Consider the following 22,194-nt stretch of genomic DNA (forward strand, 5'->3'; position numbering starts at 1 on the left):
TTTCTTCTGTTTGGCATAGTTGCAGGAAGTGTGGGTGAATAAAGCTTTAGCTTTCTGGCTGGGTGATAAAAAAGGGGAGCCCTAGGCAACCAAAAAATAATTGGATTATTGAAGAGTGGGAAGAGCTTGGGAATGCAACTCTTTAAAGTTGTTTATGCTTATAAGTTTATTCCTGAGCTGTACTTATGCGGATCTGAATCTTAACTGCCTACATAATTCGAAGACTGAACTGTAGCATATGTTCCCACCAGGTCTCACTCTGGTTACTGTATGCTGCACGCAAAGGACAGATCCAAGCACTATGCAAAGGATTTTGAAAACTGAACTGATATTAGAACCATAGCTTCACGGAGCTTGTTTCACCTTATAGTCTGAACTTAATCACTGTTTCCTAAAACATCAGTGTTCTCTGTAGGATATAAACAAAACCCAGAGTCTTAAAACATAGTGGTCATAATGGTCTATGCAATTTAAAATTAATTGGCATCATAAAGAACCAGGAAAATATCAAGTTGTATGGATAATGATAATCAACAGGTATCAGTGCTCAGATGACATATGTTGTTAGTTAGAATAATGCTCCAAGTAAGGGCAAACACACTTGAAAGGGATGGAAAAATAAAGTTTCAGCCAAGAAACAGAAGATGTAATAGGAGCCATATGGAAAATTTAGAACTGAAAAATACAATAACTTACCATTTAAAAACTCATTGAATGAGGTGCCTAGGTGGCTCAGTTGTTAAGTGTCTGCCTTCTGCTCAGGTCCTGGGATTGAGCCCCGCATTGGGCTCCCTGCTTAGTGGAAGCCTCTCTTCTCCCACTCCCCCTGCTTGTGTTCCCTCTCTTGCTGTGTGTCTCTGTCAAATAAATAAATAAAATCTTAAAAAAAAAAAAAAAAACTCATGGAATGGATTCAGTAGTGAAATGGTAATGAGAAAGGAAAGAGTCCGTGAATTTTAAGATTAATAAAAATAATTTCCAATTTGAACAAAATGGAGAAAAATGATTGAGGGAGAAAAAACTCCTTATAGCTTCAGATACCTGTGTAACAATATCAGAAGGTTGAACATTTGTGTAATCTGAGTTCTAGAAAGAAAAAGAGTACAGTTCAGAAAAACTATTTAAACAAATTATTATTGGGAGCTTTCCAAAGTGGGCAAAAGACATAAGTATAGCAGATGAAAGAAGCTCAGTGAACCAAAAATAGGATAAACCCAGAGAATTTCAAGCTCACGTACATCTGATAGCACACTTAGTAGTCAAAAATCGTAACACCTCATAGCCTACTTATGTGGGTCTCAGCACACCTAAACTGTTAAAAAATAAAAATAACCTGAGGAAAGAAGGAAACTCTCAATCTTTTTCTGTTATTAGTGCCTGACACACTAAATAAGTATTTGTGTTATGAATTAATACATCTTAATGTAACTATCTCTAACATCTTTATATTCTTAGTTAAAGGTAGCATAACACTCCTCCCAAAAGCCAGAACAAATCTGTCTCTTTATAAAGTGATACCCTTCATGAAACCATGGAAATTTCAACCTATTCATCCCACTGACCTTTTTCTGTGTCTAATATCTAAATGTAGAAAGTAGTGGATTTTGGCCATTATTTCTGAATAAGAAGGAAATTAGGTATAATGTTGGGGAAAAGTTTCATGTATTGTAACACAGAAACATTTTTAATTGTTGAATTCAGGAATTCTGTGTGTACCTTTGGCATATTCTTGCTGTAGCACAGTGAAAGTTTCTTTGCATGATAAAGCCTGCTTTCCCTTGTTCTTCAAATGTTGTGGGCCTTGTGAAAAAAGATCTCTTTGGAAGTTTACTAAAGTTGGACAATAAAACACAACTGTGTGAAGCATGATGGTGCTTTAAAATTTTTTACTTTTCAGAGTCTGAAGATGATTCAGACCAAGCATCAGGAAATGGGACAATTTTGACAAAATTCCATGTGATTCAAGTTCAGAGTATAGTTTTTCTTACTGATTTTTCTGAAAACAGCAACTTCTCTTTAATTCTGCTACCATGGGAAATTCTAAGTTCAGAAAACAGTTTTTCCCCCACATTATTTTAAATGTAGATCACTTTTAATGCTCTTTTTAAAACCATGTATCAACTTGAATTATTTTAGGGTTTTTTTTTTTTTTTTTTAATTGTTACCACCCATGCCTTGGTTAGAGTCTTTCTTTATTTTTATTCTTTTGTAGATCACATCCTTTGCTGTTGCTGTTTATAGCTAGTATAGAACTTTTGGAGTTCATTATACTTAAGTTTTTTTGAACTTTGTAGCCACCTGATCCATACTTTTACTTCATTCCTTATATCTGAATTCTTACAGAAGTTGGTTGATGGAATTACAGTTAGCATTTTTTGATTTGGTTCTTTAAATGCTAGTATTTTTTGAGTACTTCTGGAATAGACTCTATATGTTCTTATTCTCAAAAATTGTACATTTTCGAGTTTAGCATTTTATTATAAGTAGCTTGTTTTTGTTACAAAAACATTGAAAAGTATTCATTTCTTTAAACTTGTAATTTTTCGGAATAAACTATTCCGAATGCAAAGGGTGGTACATTCACGTCTTGTAAGTGTTCAGGGTTACCAAGAGTAAAAACTGAATAGCATTTTTATCCTGAAATTCATTCTATCCTATCATACAAATGGTGCAGAATGTGTCTTAAGGATATTTTATTTTATTTATGATATACCAGATCTCACTTTACAAATGTTTGAGCTAAGTGTATGTGTGTTCGTTCCGCCTGTCTCTTTGCCTCTCTCTCTCACAACACATACACAGTGTCCGTATACAAAATTTTGACTTTTTAGAAAATAATTGAGGATATTTAATAGTCAGGAGCAAGGTTCACAGAGAGTATGTATATGGTAAGATCCTCCATAAGTGCTTGATGTTAAACTACAGATTTTGCTTTCTTACAATAGAGCTAGTGGTCAAAGCAAAAAAAACATTGTCAGTTGTATTCAGAATTTCCTTAGATAAACAAATTAGTTATTCACGTGTCTAGAACTCATTTTCATACTGCTTAAATGGAGAGATGTTAGTGGTTCCTTCTGAAGGAGACACAAGAGGAGATAGAGTGGGTACCAACACCCATGCCAGCATCACTACAGTAGATAAAATAATGTTTCACATAATCTTTTCTTCTTTAAAAAATTTTCAATTTAAATTCAATATAATTAACATACAGTATATTATTAGTTTCAGAGGTAGAATTTAAAAATTCATTCAGTCTTTAAAAAAAAAAAGATTTATTTGTTATTTTAAAGAGAGAGTGTGGGGGGGGCTAAGGGGAGAGAGACTCCCAAGTAGACTTTTCACTGAGCATGTCAGTTGAAGCAGGGCTCCATCTCATGACCGTGAGATTATGACCTGAGCCAGAACCAAGAGTTGGACTTAACTGACTAAGCCACCCAGGTGCCTCTCACATGTCTTTCCTTTGTAGAATATTTTCACTGGCTAAACTTAAAATATAATATTGATGGTATAATAGGAAAAGTCCTTTTTTCCTTAAGTTTATTAATTTATTTTGAGAGAGAGAATGCAGGCAGGGAGGGGCAGAGGAAGAGAGAGTCTTAAGCAGACAGCTTACTGAGCACAGAGCCCAGGTCTCTAAGAGATGACCTGAGCTGAAACCAGGATTCAGAGGCGTAACCAACTGTGCCATCCAGGCACCCCAGGAAAATTCTGTAAGAGACCAAAGTAATTCAGTCTGGGTGTTACACTCAACCATGTATATTTGAACTTCCCAAAGAAAAAAATATATTGTGTATCTTTCAGGAAATTCTGTATGCATATTTTTACCTCAGACTGGGTTTTGGGTAAGGTTGAGGCAGCAGAGACTTTGTTGTGGCCATTTAATGTCAGGTGAGCCTAGAGTAGAATTAAAGTAGTCTCAGGAACATGAAGTTCCTGGGGCACCTGGGTGGCTCAGTGGGTTAAAGCCTCTGCCTTCGGCTCAGGTCATGATCCCGGGGTCCTGGAATAGAGCCCTGTATCGGCCTCTCTGCTCAGCAGGGAGCATGCTTCCCTTCCTCTCTCTTTGCCTGCTTCTCTGCCTACTTGTGATCTGTCAAATAAATAAATAGAATCTTTAAAAAAAAAAAAAAAGAACATGAAGTTCCTAAGGGGAGGATCGTGTGATAATAGATGACAGCCCCTGCCTTACCCCTCATATATCTTTTTTTTTTTTTTTTTTAAGATTTTATTTATTTATTTGACAGAGATCACAAGTAGGCAGAGAGGCAGGCAGAAAGAGGAGGAAGCAGGCTCGCTGCTGAGCAGAGAGCCCCATGCGGGGCTTGATTCCAGGACCCTGGGATCATGACCTGAGCAGAAGGCAGAGGCTTTAACCCACTTAGCCACCTAGGCGCACGCCCCTCCCCGCCCCCCGCCATATATCTTTACTTGGAGATTTGTGGAGCTTCGGGTGCATATGTAGCAGCATGCATTTTTCTGAGGGAAAATACTCTTTAAACCCTTTACTTCATCCCAACATACTTACCATCCTCATTCTGCCCCACTGACATGACTTCACAATTTAGTAACAGTATTCTATCTATAATTGGTGAGTATTAGATTCTGATTTTTTTATTTGTTACATAATTTGATCTTTCTCGTTACTTGCTTTCCTTACCTTATAAATAATAATGGACTAGTATTTTATTATTCTAATATTTTATAACTTTTAAATAGAGTAGTTTGACTGACAGGAGGTATCCATCAAAGCATGGCATCTTCGGGTAACAGAAAACCTAACAAAAAAAAAGGAGCTTAAATAGGGGCTTTGTTTGCATTTTTAAAAAATAGTTTTCATCTGATAGGAGAGTAAATGATTATGTAAATTTTCAGCAGTTAATTAAAGGTAAGAAATATTCTTGCAATGATGAAAGAATAATTTTACATTTGAGACTGGTCGGTCTTGACCCCAAACCATGTAGTATGGAGGAGAGGCAGATAATTAGGTTTATCCAGGATAGGGACTTCAGATGAGTGTGACAGAGGAGAGACACCCATTGATGGAGAGTTTTGGTGAAGACAAAGCTGATAGAGAAAAGCGGGGATTGGGGGGAGTATTGGTCATTGAAATGGAGGCCTTAAAGAGGGCAAGGAGATTATCCTGTAGGAGTGTCAGAGTGAGTTGGAAGGGGAGGTGAGTAGAGAGTAAGATGTAGCAGGTAGTGATTTGGAGATGCTAGGGTGTGGTGGGAAAGTCCGGTTCTAGATATGTTTTGGTTTGTGTGGCTGAGGGGAAGGAGAGGAAGCACTACAGAGATCTTGAGAGATCTCACAGAACTCAGAGGTCACATGGATTGTTTGCTTGAGGCATGTGCACCCTGCCTCAGCAACACCTGTTAGTGTTTTTCATCTCATTTGGATTCTTCACATCTTGGAAAACAATTACTGATATCCTCTTTGTAAGAAAATTGAAAAAACTGTACCTCCTTCTCTTATAATTCTCAAGCTATTGCCTGTAGCCCAGCTATCTTTTCAGTTCCAGATTCCTGTTTTCACATGCCTCAGTGTGTACTTTTTGTTTTGTTTCTTTAAGATTTTATTTATTTGACAGAGAGAGAATGAGTGGAGAGAGCGACAGGGAGAGAGGGAGAAACAGGCCTCCGGCTAAGCAGGGAGCCCAACATGGGGCTTTATCCCAGGACCCTGGTATCATGACCTGAGCCAAAGGCAGATTCCTAACCAACTGAGCCACCCAGGTGCCCCAGTACACATTTCTAAAGCCAACTTTATTTAGTGTCCCCCAGCTCATTCTCTTAACTCCTTTAACTCCTTTTCCTCTTATATTTGGTAAAGCAGCTGGAGTCACCACTTTCCCTTACCTACCATATTTAATCAGTTGATCACATACTGTTGATCCTACCTCATTGAAATCCTTTACTATCCATTCTTTCCTCTTTGTCTTCCGTACCATTTCATAGCTCAAGCCTTCATTGTCTCTCCCTGAATTACAGCAACAGCCTCCCCCCAGTGATCTCCTTGCCTCTGTTTTCACATCTTACCTTATACCCAAACTTCTCTCTTACCTGAAAACAAAATAGTCTTTCTGTGATTTAAATTCTGTTCCTGTTGGGTGCCTGGGTGGCTCAGTTGTTAGGAGCCTGCCTTCGGCTCAGGTCATGATATCAGGGTCCTGGGATCGAGGCCCACATAGGGCTCTCTGCTTGGCAGGAAGCCTACTTCTCCCTCTGCCCCTCCCCCCGCTTGTGCCCCCCCCATCCCCCGTCAAATAAATAAATAAAATCTTAAAAAAAAAATTCCATTCCTGTTTAGTAGTCTCAGTTGGCACTGACTTTGCTGTTCACCGCTCCAACCCAAGCACCAGTGTGGCCCCCTGATGTGCCTCTAGCTGTGCCATAGTGGTTTCGGTTCTTAAGGCATGCCAGGGGAGTTTGTCTTTGCCTAGGCAATAGGCACCGCTTTCCTTTCTTCCTGTTGAACTTCTTTTAAGATAATGACTGGTATGATAGTGGTGGAACTTTTCCTAACCTCTTGATAAACTAAAATTACCATTCACTGTGTGTTTATTAACTGGTGCTCAGTCTTCCTGAGGTATATCAGGGAGAAAAGGAAAACTTCGAAATCTGGATTTTGTGCTCTTTTTACCTCCCATATAATTTTACTAACACTAAATGCCATTTGTTGAGCATTTCATGATAGGGCCATTTCTCCATTGCTTAGGAGAAAATAATTATGGTTCTTATAGGCAATTGCAGTTTTCTTTATAGAATAATTATTCATATATATATATATATATATAAAGAATAATTGTTATTCCTGTTTTTGTCTTGGCTATTAAAAATTCTACTACTATGGTAAGTGTCTCACAGTTTACTTTGAGTATAGAGTAAAGGAAAATACAAAGATTTCCTAAACGTGCAGTTGTATAAGTCCTTTTATAATTATTGTTACATTCTTCACAGAGTAAAAATGAATCCCCAGACTTTTTGCCTTATTTCAGGGAACACAGGGAAATAGTATTTAAGGTAGGGTAGAGACATGGACTTAAAAGTTGCTTAAGGCTATGGCTGCTCAATCTTGACATTTTCTATTGTTTATTGATTTATTTATTAAAGATTTTTTTAAAAGATTTTATTTATTTGATAGACTACAAGTAGTTAGAGAGGCAGGCAGAAGCCTGGGGAGAGGTGGGGAGCAGGCTCCCTGCTGAGTAGAGAGCCCAATGTGGGGCTTGATCCCAGGACCCTGAGATCATGACCTGAGCTGAAGGCAGAGCCTTCACCCACTGAGCCACTGAGGCACCCTTTAAGATTTTGACACTGTTTAAAAACAGATAACCTTGGATGGGTTTAAAAAAAAAAAAAAGATTTTATTTATTACAGAGAGAGAGAGAGAGAGTTTATGCGTGTGCACATGTGAGTTGGGGGGAGGGGCAGAGGGAGAGAGAGAATCTCAAGCAGACTCCACACTGACTGTGAAGCCCAGTGCAGGGCTGGATCCCACGACCCTGAGATCATGGCCTGAGCTGAAATCAAGAGTGGGACACTCAACTGACTGAGCCACCCAGGCACCCTTAGTAGTTGTTTTAAAAATGATTTCCATTTTCACTCATGTTTGCATTAAATTTAATGAGTTTTGAATTGATTGTGAGCATTTGGTGTTATGCCTGTATTTAGGATCTTAAATTTAAGTTCATCTAGCTGATTTGTGTTGTACTTTCTAGAATAGTAATTTTAAAATATTTTAAAGATAACATTATAAAATACAATCTATGATTACTTAAGAGAATGATAAATCACCAATATTCTTGCTATCCTACCATAATTAGTTTTATTTGTATTCATTTCTTTGCACCATCAAAATGTGAATATGCTTTTAGTGAGAATGATTGAATTATTTTATTTTTCATTTAAGAGTACGTTATAGGGAAAAAAAAAGTACATTATAGGGATGCCTGGCTGGCTCAGTTGGTAGAGCATGGGACTCTCTTATTAATCTCAAGGTTGTGAGTTCAAGCCCCACATTGGGCATAGAGCCTACTTTAAAAAATAAAAATCAATATATTAAAAAAAAAATTTAAAAATAGTAAGATTATGTCATAAATCACTTTCCTCTTGTATTACAGTATAGGCTTGATTATGGATTGAAAGTAGGAAGCATGAGTAGACAGACACTGGCACCATTCTCATTATGATTTGTTGGGTTCTAAAGAAGGTTTTTGTTTGAGTTTGACATAGGAGAGAAATGCTTAGGTTTTATAGCCTGCTGGGGAGGGGATTTTTCCAATTCAGAGAAACAAAGGAGCAAGGTCTAAGTACTTGGGAAATTGGAACAAGATGGAACTAGAGGTTTTGAGTAGAAGGAATAATCCCTTTTCTGTGAATTTGAGGGCAATCAGGTGTGTATTCAGATGAAAATTCTTGGTGGCCTGAAAATTTACTGGAGGTTCTTTTAGCAATTCTTTGTACTCCCTACTATTTTAATCTTACTGTGTAAAAATAATCCAGATGTATTTGGAATAACTGATTTTCTTTAGCTTAAAAATTTTTTTTTAAAGATTTTATTTATTTATTTGACAGACAGAGATCACAAGTAGGCAGAGAGACAGGCAGAGAGAGAGGGAGAGGCAGGCTCCCCGCTCAGCAGAGAGCCCAATGCGGGGCTTGATCCCAGGACCCTGGGATCACGACCTGAGCCAAAGGCAGAGGCTTTAACTCACTGAGCCACCCAGGTGCCCCTAGCTTAAAATTTTTTTTAATGGAAAAATTCAGACATACACAAAAGTAGAGAGAATAATGTAATCAACTTCTGTGAACCCATCACCACGCTTCAGTAGTTATTCTGATAGCTTTTAAATTTTTGCTTTTTAATGATTTTAACATATCTAACCCTTTTATTTGTGTTTATTTTTATTTAGGATTTTATTTATTTTGAGAGAGAGAGAGATTGTGTGTATGAGCAGGGGGAGGTGCACTGGTAGAAGGAGAGAGACCCCATGCTGAGCACAGGTTGTGGTCTCAGGGTTGTGAGATCAGCCCCACATCAGGCTCTGAGTCATCTGGGCACTCCAATCTGTGTTTATTTTGTGGGAGTTAGATAAATGAATACTGTTCATTAAAGTAAGCCGTTCTTTCCCTGTTACATTATGAACTGACTATATGAACTATGAACATTATGAACTAACCTGTAGTTTTATTTATGCAATTAAAACAATTTGAATAGCTTTTAAACTCAATTCTAATATAAATATTTATAACTTTAAAATTGATGGTATTACTTAAAATTTCTTATCTCTATTTAAATGTTTCTGTCTCAAAAAAAATGTTTCTCTCTTTTTGATAGAATGGGTATTCTTGATACTACCTTTTTCAAAATGAGGATAGTAACTTCTAATAAGTCAGTTTTTATTGATAAGCCCATTTTAAATTAAAAATGAACCCATAAAAAATGAACCTATATATTCACATGTATTCATTTATTCAGTAACTAGTAAATTGAGTACTACTGTGTGCTAAGATCACATTTGAATAAATCAATGTAAAAACATTTGACCATAAAGTCAGTCTGTGTTTCGTATTGTTTTTCTACTTTCATCACCCACTTTTTTTAATTTTTATTTTTTTTAAAGATTTTGTTTATTTATTTGACAGATTACAAGTAGGCAGAGAGGTAGGCTGAGAGAGAGGAGGAAGCAGGCTCCCTGCTGAGCAGAGAGCCCAATGCTGGGCTCGATCCCAGGACCCTGGGATCATGACCTGAGCCGAAGGCAGAGGCTTTAACCCACTGAACCACCCAGGTGCCCCTCACCACCCACTTTTTAACTTATTAGTCAACCAGTTTTATTGATGTATAGTTGACACACAATGTTACATTAATTTCAGGTATACAGCATAGTGATTGTACCACTCTGTGCATTGTGCTATGCTCATTACAAGTGGAGCTACGATATGTCACCGTACAACACTGTAACAGTACTATTGATTATATTCCCTATCCTCAACCTTTCATCCCTGTAACTTATTCATTCTATAACTTGAAGCCTGTACCTCCTATTCCACTTTACCCATTTGCCCATCCCCTTCATCTACCCCTCTAGTGACCATCAGTTTGTTCACTGTATTTTTTTCTTTTTTAAGATTTTATTTATTTATTTTTCAGAGAGATAGAGAGCACAGGCAGGCAGAGTGGCAGGCAGAGGCAGAGGGAGAAGCAGGCTCCCCGCAGAGCAAGGAGCCCAATGTGGGACTCGATCCCAGGACCCTGAGATCATGACCTGAGCTGAAGGCAGCCGCTCAACTGACTGAGCCACCCAGGCATCCCCTGTTCTCTGTATTTATGGGTCTTTCCTGCTTTGTTTGTTCATTTGTTTTTAGATTTCACATATAAGTGAAATCATGCGGCAGTTGTCTTTCTTTCTGACTTACTTCACTTAGCATAATACCCTCTAATGTTGCAAATGGCAAGATCTCATCTTTTGGTATAGCTGAGTAATATTCCATCACACACACACACAGCACATCTTTTTTTTATCCATTCATCTATGGATGGACACTTGGGTTGCTTACATACCTTGTCTATTATAAATAATGCTGCATAGGGGTGTATACATCTTTCAAACTAGTTTTTTTTTGTTTTCTTTGGGTAAATACTCAATAGTGGAACTACTGGATCATATGGTATTCCTCTTATTACTTTTTCAAGAAACCTTCTTACTGTTTTCCATAGTGGCTGCACTAATTTACATTCCCACTAACAGTGCACAAGGATTCCTTTTCTCCAGATCATCAGCATTTGTTATTTCTTGTTTTGACTGAAACCATTGTGACAGGTATAAGGTGATGTTTCATGGTGGTTTTGATGTCATTTTCCTGATGATTAGTGATGTTGAACATCTTTTCATACGTTTCTCGGCCATCTGAATGTCTTCTTTGGAGAAATGTCTGTTCAAGTCCTCTGCTCACTTTTAAATTGGATTGTTTGATTTTGGGGAGGTGTTGAGTTGTGTAAGTTCTTTATATATTTTGGATATTAACCCCTTGTTAGATACATCATTTGCAAATACCTTTTCCCTTTCAGTGGACTGCCTTTTTGTTAGGTTGATGGTTTCCTTTACTGTGAAAAAGCTTTTTATTTGGTTTAGTCCCAATAGTGTATTTTCGCTTTTGATTCTGCTGCTGGAGGGAACATATCTAGGAAAATGTTGCTAAGGCCAGTATCCATGAAATTGTAGCCTATGTGGAAGTAATTTGAGTACTATGGTTTCAGATCTCACATTTAGGTCTTTAATCCATTTTGAGTTTATTTTTGTATATGGTATAAGAAGGTGGTCCAGTTACATTCTTTTCTACGTGGCTATTCAGTTTTTCCAGCACCATTTATTGAAGAGACTTTTCCCTGTTGTATATTCTTGTTGTATATCTTTTCCCTATTGTATATTCTTGCCTCCTTTGTTGTGGATTAATTGACCAGGTAAGTGGATTTATCTCTGGGCTCTCTATTCTGTTCCATTGATCGATGTCTTTGTTTTTGTGCCAGTACCATATTGTTTTGATTACTTTAGCTTTGTAGAAGAATATCTTGAAATCTGGGATTGTGATGTCTCCAGCTTTGTTCTTTCTCAAGGTTGCTTTGGCTATTTGGAGTCTTTCGTGATTCCATATAAACTTAAGGATTATTTGTTCTACTTCTGTACTACTCACTTTTAAATTTAGAGCTAATTGGCTTATGTCATAAAAAACTATATGAATGACTGGGTAAAATTTTCTGGGACATTTTGCGTATGTCCTGGATTACTCTGGACCTGTGTCTTCAGGAAAAAATGAAACACAATGATGTGTAGAATAATTGTAAATATGGATAGAATATCTTTAAGAAGGTGGGTCTTAGAATGTCCAGTTTGTACATTATTAAGAAGTAGAAAGAGATTTCAGAGACATTTTATCTATCACTTACTTTCCAGTTATACAAAGAGAAAGACAAGACCCCCAAGTAAATACGGTCAGTAGAGGTGAACAAGTGATAGTAGTTTTTATACTTATGGTCTTGGTTTCTGTAGATCTTTTTATACCATTGAGACATACTGCATTTTTTAGTTGGTTATACTTACTAAGTGAAAAACAGGTTAAAATAACAGTTTAGTGAATTATATACTGATACTTACAGCCTGATGTTTCTGTGGACGAAAAGTTTTTCCTAGAGTTGGTGTGCTGCTTCTCCTAATAGATGTTTGTTTTTCAGAGTGGAGGTGTTTCAGTGGTGCAGTACTCATAATTCTGTGTTTTTGTCTCCCTTATTACAGGTTCATGTCAGGGCTGGCCTTTTTCATGGTACTGAACTCCTCTGTAAAACCATCGTAAGCTCAGAGATATCAGGGAAAAATGATCACATTTGGAATGAACCACTGGAATTTGATATAAATACTTGTGATCTGCCACGAATGGCTCGATTATGTTTTGCTGTTTATGCAGTTCTGGATAAAGTGAAAACAAAAAAGTCTACTAAAACTATTAATCCCTCTAAATATCAGACCATCCGGAAATCTGGGAAAGTGGTAATTATACACTACCGAAAAATTTTTACAATGGAATAATTTTAAGAGTCTTTGAAATAATTGAGTAACGTGAAATGATAGCATATACTTTCGTCCCTATGAGGTGATTTTAAAAAGATGATAGATCTTCATTTTTATGTTCTGTTCATTTATTTCTCTTTTGGCAAATTATTTTAGCAAATACCGTATTGTAAGTGTTCCATTATAAATATAATACTTTAGAAAATATAGATAAAAAAGAATGAAAGGATTAAAAAACTGTATTTCCACAATACCTTAACTGAAATTCTATGTGCCACATATGCTCAAACATTCAGATTTTTGTGAATTTTAGAAAGATCATATACTTTATTCAACACATCTGTGGGGCCTGGATCACAAATCTGTAATCAAACACATCATTGCTTGGCAGTGAAGTATGTGAATAGTCACATTAAATGAGACAAATGCAGAATATTAGTTAACTTCATGCCATTTCTGGCCATGTTTTGTTGTCATACGAATTATGAATAAACTTTTAGTTTTCAGTTTCTTAGATTTTGAAATTGATGGTGTACCTGTTCTCATATTCCATTTCATATTTTTAGTCCTGTCTTTTTCATTTTCTTTTAAGTTTATGAAAAGTTGTTTTGGAGGGATGGGGACATGAATTTTATATATTTTAAAAAAATGGTTGCTGTATTTATGTACATGAATTTGTGTCCTTTATTCTTTAAGAATTAAGCAGGCTTTTCTTCTGGTTATTATCATACAGTTTTTTAAAAATAAATTTTAGGGTGTAAAAGTCACAGAAGAGTACTTCCTTAGTATTTTTTCTTACACTGATAAAGAATTTTACTCAAAGTATTTGACTATTTATAAGTTTTTTTGATAAACTGTGTCCAAGTTAATTGGTCTAGGTGTCTAGGCTTCCTTCTTGGAAATACAAATAAATTCTACAATACCTACAGACATTGTCTTCTACTACGTTAAGGTTTAATGAGGTATAAAGCTCATGAAACATATAACCTGATATATCATACGTATTTTCTTGAATCATTAAAAATTCCTCATCATTTGCATTGTTTATATAAGAAATAATGTTTTTTGGATACATTATTTCATCATGAGATATTAATTGACTTTCAGAGTTTTCTTGAACCATTGTAAAGATCTAGAATATTTTTCCATGTATAGCTTGTTTTATTTCGGATGATTTTTTTTGGAAATCATCTGGAACTCTAGATATTTCTAGATCTAAATTTTTGAAACAAAGGGTGTGTACATGTTTACCTGCTGAAGTTCTTTTTCAGGATATTTATACAGTGGTACCTTTTTCAACAGCATTATCCTGTAGCATGGGTGAATACGATGGTTTTTGACTTTAAAGGACAGTTGAGATCTGGAGACATAATATTGCACAGCTGGTCTTCATTTCCTGGTAAGACTTATGTCCTAATCCTTAAAGAGTAACTTTTGGTATGCGGACTATTTAGTTTCTTTATGACTCACTATTCTTTCAGTTTAGTAAAGAAACCATCTTTTCGTATCTTTATTATTTATTCTAAAGCAGATGCCCACAGGTTGTTTTAATGTATTTAAAAAGTGATTTGTATCTGAAGATATTTGTTATCCTGGTGAGTATGTTCTTGCTTTAAAAGTTTTATTTTTATAGATTTTGGAGAAATTCTCCTAAGGAACGATGTCTTCTTTGTAACAACCTTTTTGCTTCTAGTTGTACTAAATTTCTCCACTAATAGAAGGAACATTCACTAATATGGGAAGAATAGTAAAAACACAGCAAGTGTTTAGTTGGCTTTAACCTGAAATTTGAGCTAAGAGGAGCACCTTCAATATGCCTATATTTCTGAAGTACTATTCAGAGCACCCCAACAAGGAAACCAGTTTTGTAAGACTTATAATTTAGGTTCACTTTGGTTCAAAAGTAGGATTTGTACAGAAGACTGCTTGATTCTTTCCATTATTCCATACTGCGTTTCCTGAATGTTTGAAATTTTTAGTATAAACTTTGCATTATAATGGCGGTTTTCATTCCCCCCCGCCTTCATAGTTTGTTAATACAGTTAATAAAACTGTGAAATTACTTGCATTTTAAAGTTATTTTTTGGGTGACAGATACTTGAAGATGTTTATTAGTAGTTGACATCTGAGAAATTGGCTTTGGATAATCAGTTATTTACAGACATATTTAAAACTTATGTTCTAATATTTTATGTGTGTGTATATTCTTCAGTTACTACCCTTTCCTCATACACCTGTAGTAGTTTTTACTAATCATGTTTTCCCCCAAATATAAGAGAGTAGTGTGCATTTATATATTTCTTAAGAGAAACTGTGAGCTTCATAGAGTAAAAATTATGCATTTCAGCAGTTACACCTTTTTGAAAATTTTAATTTAGACTCACACATGTTCTCCAGAATCACCAAGCAACTCAACTGGTATTTTTAGTAAAATAGACCATTTTGGGCAGTATTATTGGCATACTATGAGCCTGACTTCATCTCTAACAAAACGTAATGTGAAAAATAATAAATGAACACATTTGCTATGCATGTATGAGCTCTAGAATTGTCACTTTATCCCAGTAGGAGTGAAGCTGAAAAAAAGGAACTACAAATAATCTATTGTCTGGAGTCCCTAGGCTATCATTAAATAGTATATAATCACATTACTGGTTGCTTTTTTATCTTTCCAGATTTCTTCGCATATACACTAGGAAATACAAATGTAGATTTCTATTTTTCTTCTAGTCTTAAAATAGCATTCTGTGCAGTGTTCTTCTTTTTGCCCCTTTAACCTTATCTATCTATATAGAGTTCTGCTGCTGTTCTTAAACCAGACTTACCTTTTGATAATTTAAGCAGTGTTATAGTGAATAATCTTGCTTATATGCAGGTATATGTCTAAGATAAATTGCTAGAGGTGGGTCTGTTAAGTTAAAGAATAAATACATTTGTTATTGTACACCTGAAACTGATATAACACTCTATGTTAGCTAACTGAAATTAAAATAAAAAACTTTAAAAAACTTGGAATTTTAAAATAAAAAAAGAATAAATAAGTTTGTTATTTTGATAATCACAAATTGCTCTCCAGTTGAGGTTGTACCAAATTGTACTTTCTATTTATAAAATATATTAGAGTGCTTTTTTGGTAATCACTTTAAGCAAGGTTACCTCTCTGTGTTTGTTAGTAAGAATACTAAAATGCTACATTTTACTTTAGCTAGATTGTATGTGGCAGGACAAAGAAGTATAATGCTACCAGATAACATAAGTGTAGGATTTTAATTTGCTGGGAAATCTGCTTTAGAGGTATATAAATGAGAATTTCTCCCTTTTGGGTGACAACAGAATTTGAAATTTGAGAGTATTAAACAGCTCAAGCGAAGAATTGATCAACGAGCTGAAACATGGAAATACTCAAAGATTTTATAGCAGAACTCCTGGGTAGCTAAGGTGGTTGGCATCTGCCTTCATTTTAGCTCAGGTCACTAACACGAGGTCATGGGATTCCCGCCTGTCCCTCACCCCCCCACCCAACAGCCTCCCTGCTCACTAGGGAGTCTGCCTCTCCCCTCCCCTCCGAACCCACCTCTGCTCCTGCTCTCTTTCTCTCTCTCAAATTAATAAATAAAAAATATTTTCTAGCATTGGTAAATAATTCGAGTATGCATAATATCTGGACATTAGGCCTGGACACAATGGATTTTTATTTCCTTAGGAGAGGACAGCTGTGCTAAAAGTCTGTATAAGAAAGAGATAATAGTTTGGAGAGGAGAGACTTTAGGTTGTATTGCTAATTCCGTTCTCTTGAGTTTATTGTCTCTTCGACAGTTTACTTATCTGTGAAATGAAAGTTTTATGAGAACACTGAAATCTAAGAATCCCATGCACAATTCTGTGAATGTACCATGGGGGAGCAGAGGGAGTGCTTTAAAGAAATAAGCAGTTTATTCGGTTAAAGGAGTACCATTTGAATGGAGTGTTGCAGAAACTATCAGAGAGCCCTTTAACTGTTATCAGCAGTTTATGGGCTAATTGAGGAGCATAAACAACATTAGATTTGTCCGAAAGAATGTCATTGATGATTCTCAGAATATCAGTTTGGGTACTGTGATGACCATGGAAAAATAAGGAATCCATATATGTGGTGAAGTAATAAAAATTCTGTGAGTCATTTTATATTGATGGAGAACAGTTCCCATTACGTTTTTTTTTTTTCAAGCTTGAGAATACAAGTCAAATTTGAAGAAAGAGGTGAGGTAGGTATTTTTATAAACTTACTCATTTTAGAGCTGTATGTAAACTCACATTCAATTCTTGTGTCAAGTATTAACAGAAAGTTAGAAGCTTTCTGATATGATTGTCTGCCAAACTCCTTAGATGGCATAGTTGTAAAATAATTTTCTACTAAGGATTTATTTTAGTTTTTTTTTTTAAACATTTTTTAAGAATCAAAATTATTTGTATATTTTAGATGAACTTGAAGAAATGTTGAATCCAATGGGAACTGTTCAAACAAATCCATATACTGAAAATGCAACAGCTTTGCATATCAAATTCCCAGAAAATAAAAAACATCCTTATTATTATCCTCCCTTCGATAAGGTAAGCTAATTATTTAAAGAATCAGTATGCATGAAAATCACTGAATCATTAGTTCTTGGCTCTGCATGTTTATAGTTTAAGCTTTCCGTGTTTGTTTCTCTTTCAAAACGTCACATACATTGGCAGCTTGGTTCAGTGGAAAGACCACTGATCATGGAGACAGCTAAACTTGTATTTAATCTTGGCTTTATCACTGACCAGGTGAGACATAATATCTTTGAAGGTCGGGTTTCTCATTTAGAAAATGAGGAAATCATAATTGTTCTCTCAGTTTCTTTTCAATTTAAAATGATAGTAAATGCATTCATGTAAGTCTGAGTATGTGATACATACATTGAAGCTTGCCCAGCATCTTAGTTTAGGAATTAAAGACATGGTCACTGCTGTGTCAGAATTGGTATTCAAAGAACAGAAGATTTATGTTGACTATTACTATTAGTAAGACTTCCTAAGGTACTGTTACTTGTATAGAATCTATAGCAAGGACTTCCATTTCTAAACATGTTTCCTTAGTATACAAACTGCTTATCTTAGGTATCAGGAGGGTATCTGCTGGAGTTGAAAATGGGGCTGTGCTAATTTACATTCTGAGAGCTAAGCAATCATATGTTTTATCTTCAAGTTTGGCATCTTTGTTGCAGGTATGATTGATGCAATTTTTATGAGAAAATCTTGGAGCAGATTCTCAGATAGTAAAAAGTTTATTTCCTTCATCTATATGAGAAAAGCTTCCTTTAAAAATTAGTATTATACTAAATAATATTCACATTAATCCATCTTTAAACTTAATCATATTTTAAAATTCAGCACTGCCAGACCTGTATAGAGTAAATTTTTAAAGTAATATGTAAATTAAATTTGTTACCTAATGTTTCTTCTTTACTCTCATTTTCATTGAATTTTATCCACATAAGGTAACTTTTCATTTCCAATTCATCTGAAATGATTTTCTAATCAGTAATATACAACCAAATTAAATTTTGTGGTTAATACAGTTGAAATCCCACATATGTCAAGAACCATATACCTTAGTGTACACTGAGTTGGAAAAGGTGCATTTTTGACTCATCCATTGCATTGGTGCCATGGCTTTATTCCTTAGAATAGCAATTTAACCAGAAGGCATAGTTACTTGTGATACATTTTATACTCTAAGCTATGACTATTTTTGTGTTCACTTAATAGTATGTGTTCAACAATCAGTTATAGTTTCTTTTGGATCAAATGAGGTGCTTTTTGAAGCATTTTTATGACTATCCTATGCAAATACATATAGTTTTCATGTTATATTTCAAGAGAAGTCCAGTTTCTTTAAAATGTATTATTTCAACACTGCTTAAGTCACTAAACTTTCCTTTTGCCTTTGTAATCTCTTAGAGAGTACATCTTTGAAAATCAACTTGCAATAGAGGATTTGTCTTTAAATATATATAAACATACTTACTGGGATTTTATAAAAATTGTATAATTTATAAGTGTACCATTTAAAAAATCAAATAATACAGATAGAAAAAGTGAAAGTTCCCTGTATTCTTTTTATTTAATTTAATGATTTTTGTTGTGATCATTTGTGTACATTTTGCTTTTCAAGACAATTTTATGGTTATTGATAATATTGATAATTTAATAACTAATTTCATTTTGTCATTATAAAAACTGTATGAAATAAGATAAGAGTTGTCACTACACTTTACATTTGAGGATTCAGTTAAATTATTCATTTAGTATTATGTAAGTCAGTAACTGGTTATAAATCTTCAGATACTTTTAGATTATCCCCTGATAGTCTACTTTTTTATGTTAATTTAGGAAAAAAAATGACAAATGAGAAAAACTTACTTATTTAGTAATTCTTACATATCTTTGCATTTTCTTAATCAGAAAATATTTACCTGTATTTAAAATTCTTTCACATACCAAAGAATTATTTCAGGTACATATTCAAGCCATTGCTTATTTCATCTACAGACAATGCTAGTAGTATACCCTGGGAGTCACAGTACCATTGACTCTCAGTTGTCAGGAGTTTGAAGATTGGGAATCACCGCATAATACCATTTTGCATTTAAAATTCATGTTTACATTATAAAGCATAGAAATGCCAGACCCTATGTTGTTTCTTGTAGTCTAAGTACAATTATAATCATTTACAATTAAAATTTTATAAATACAAGCGCCAGAATTTAATTGAAAACTTTTTTAAACAGATAATTGAGAAGGCAGCTGAGATTGCAAGCAGTGACAGTGCTAATGTATCAGTAAGTATCAAGATTTTAAATGGCCCTTTCTTATTATAACATGCTCATTTTTAGTTACCTTCATCTGATTTATGCTGATGACTTAGAGACTGTATGTGAATATGTACATACTAATGTTTTGTTGAATGGCAGCTGTTTGTAGGTATTCTGTGTTTAATGGTAAACCCTTTTCTGATATAAGCACAGGCTTAGCAGCTTGTCTTTGTTTTTTTTTTAATTTAGTTAATTTATTTTTTCTTTTTTTCTTTTTTTTTTTAAAGATTTTATTTATTTATTTGATAGAGAGATCACAAGCAGGCAGAGAGGCAGGCAGAGAGAGAGGAGGAAGCAGGCTCCCTGCTGAGCAGAGAGCCCGATGTGGGGCTCGATCCCAGGACTCCGAGATCATGACCTGAGCCGAAGGCAGCGGCTTAACCCACTGAGCCACCCAGGCGCCCCTAGTTAATTTATTTTTTAAAGTAGGTTCCACACCCAACCTGGGGCTTGAACTCACAAACCTTGAGATCAAGAGTTGGATGTGCTGTTGACTGAGCCAGACAGGTGCCCTCAGTAGCTAGTCTTTAAGAGATGCCGTGGCACCTCCTCATAGAGTAACAGTACTGTTCTTTTAAATATTATTCAGTTGAATGAAGAGGCTATAATTTTCTTTCTTTTTCACATGTAACAGCACATATAATCAGGTCAGGATTTACAGTGCTAGGGAACCAGTTTTCTTCCATCTTGGTGCTCTGTCTTGTTAATATGTAGTTTCTGTCTCATGGTTAAATACTAGTGCTTCAGCTTCTCATATTGTTATGGTCCAGCCAGCAGGAACAGGAAAAGCAAGAATAGAGGCCACACCTATTTTTTTGAGGAAATCATTAATACGCCTCATTGCTGCTCACATCTTATTAGCTAGGAATTAGTCACATGGCCATATTTTAACCACAGGTGAGGCTGGAAATACAGTCTTTAGTAGGCCAGGCATATGCTTGGCTAAGAATAAGAGATCCTAGTTAATAAAGGAAGAGCAGAAAGAATACTGTGGGACAAACGGCAGTTTCTGCCATACACACTATGCCTATCATTTTTACCAGAGACTACAAAATAGCTTATTTTGTTTAGTTTACAATATTTGTAATATTTCTGTCACTTATACTTTTTTTTTTTTTTTTTAAATATTTTATTTATTGATTTGACAGAGAGAGATCACAAGCAGACAGAGAGGCAGGCAGAGAGAGAGAGAGAGAGAGAGAGGGAAGCAGGCTCCCCGCTGAGCAGAGAACCCGATGCGGGACTCGATCCCAGGACCCTGAGATCATGACCTGAGCCGAAGGCAGCAGCTTAACCCACTGAGCCACCCAGGCGCCCCTGTCACTTATACTTTTTAGCTTAATTTTTTGACTGTTAAAATAGTTTAAGATGTTGCCAAGTCTAATCTGATATTCTCTTTTCATGTTAACCTGTTTATAATTTTCATGTGTTTTCAGTATAGAGCATACATTTTATTTACATAAAATGACAATAATAGAGAGGCCAGGTGGCAAAATGGAGATAATGTATGTTTTTATCATTTACACAGAATCAAAGCACTATTTTATGTTGGCTAGTTGGAGAAATGTCTGGCCCAGGGTGTCTTCTGCTTTGCCCTTGGAGTTCTCAAAAATATCCATAGTCCTGCAGCGCAAGTCATCTACTATAAATACTTTGAGCACTTCTCTTTAGTGAAATAAAGGAAGTTTATTACAAGTATACACTTACCAGTTTGTCCATCAGTTATATTGAAGATACTGTGGGTTCTGTTCCAGACCACTGCAATAAAGGGAATATCATGATAACATTAGTTGTGAATTTTTTGGTTTCCCTGTGCATATAAAAGTTAGGTTTACATGATACTGTAGTCTGTCACATGTTCAGTAGCATTATGCCTAAAAAACAATGTATATATGCCTTAATTTAAAAATACTTTTTATTTTAAAAAATGCTGATCATTAACTGATCTTTCAGCAAGTTGTAATCTTTTTGCTGATAGAAGTTCATGATGTTGATGGCGACTGATTGATCAGGGTCAGGGTTGCTGAAGGTTGTTGGGATAGCTGTGGCAGTTCTTAAATTAAGCCCACAGTGCAGTTTGCTGCATTAATTGACTCTTCTTCCTTTTATGAATGATTTCTTTGCAGCATACAATCTGTTTGGTAGCATTTTATCCACAGTAGAACTCTTAAAATTAGGTCAGTCTTCTCCAACCCTGCTGCTGCTCAACTAAGTTTATGTAATATTCTAAATCTTTTGTTGTCATTTCAATAGTCTTTACAGCATCTTCACCAGCAGTATGTTCCATCTTAAGAAACCACTTTCTTCACTCATCCATAAGAAGCAAGTCCTCATCCGTTCAAGTTTTTTTCATGAAACTGCGGCAATTAAGTCACATCTTCAGGCTTCACTTCTAATTCTAGTTCTCTTGCTGTTTTTACTGTATCCGCATTTACTTCCTCCACTGAGTTCTTGAACCCCTCAAAGTCATCTGTGAGGGTTGGAATCAACTTCTTCCAAACTCCTTGTAAATATTGATATTTTGACCTCTTCCATTGAATCCCAAATGTTCTTAATGGCATCTAGAGTGGTGAATCCTTTCCAGAAGGTTTTCAGTTTACTTTGCCCAGACCCATCAGAGGCATCACTCTGTATGTACCTTTGATCTTATTTCCTAAATAATGAGATTTGAAAGTCAAAATTATTCCTCAGTCCATGGGCTACAGAATGGATATTGTGTTAGCAGGCATGAAAACATCAGTCTCA

General features: G+C 35.4%; 1 protein-coding gene across 1 annotated transcript in view; it reads left to right on the plus strand.

Moving 5' to 3' along the window:
- Positions 1 to 22,194, plus strand: part of PIK3CB (phosphatidylinositol-4,5-bisphosphate 3-kinase catalytic subunit beta) — a 198,878-nt gene that overhangs the window by 112,003 nt on the left and 64,681 nt on the right. The window contains exons 8-11 of the mRNA XM_032869583.1: positions 12,296 to 12,547; positions 13,871 to 13,967; positions 17,028 to 17,158; positions 19,366 to 19,416. Of these exons, the coding sequence (XP_032725474.1) occupies positions 12,296 to 12,547; positions 13,871 to 13,967; positions 17,028 to 17,158; positions 19,366 to 19,416 (531 nt within the window). The remainder of the gene's footprint in view (positions 1 to 12,295; positions 12,548 to 13,870; positions 13,968 to 17,027; positions 17,159 to 19,365; positions 19,417 to 22,194) is intronic.

This window comes from Lontra canadensis, unplaced genomic scaffold (assembly GCF_010015895.1).
Source record: "Lontra canadensis isolate GAN:19392208 unplaced genomic scaffold, GSC_riverotter_1.0 scaffold38, whole genome shotgun sequence".
Lineage (NCBI taxonomy): Eukaryota > Metazoa > Chordata > Mammalia > Carnivora > Mustelidae > Lontra > Lontra canadensis.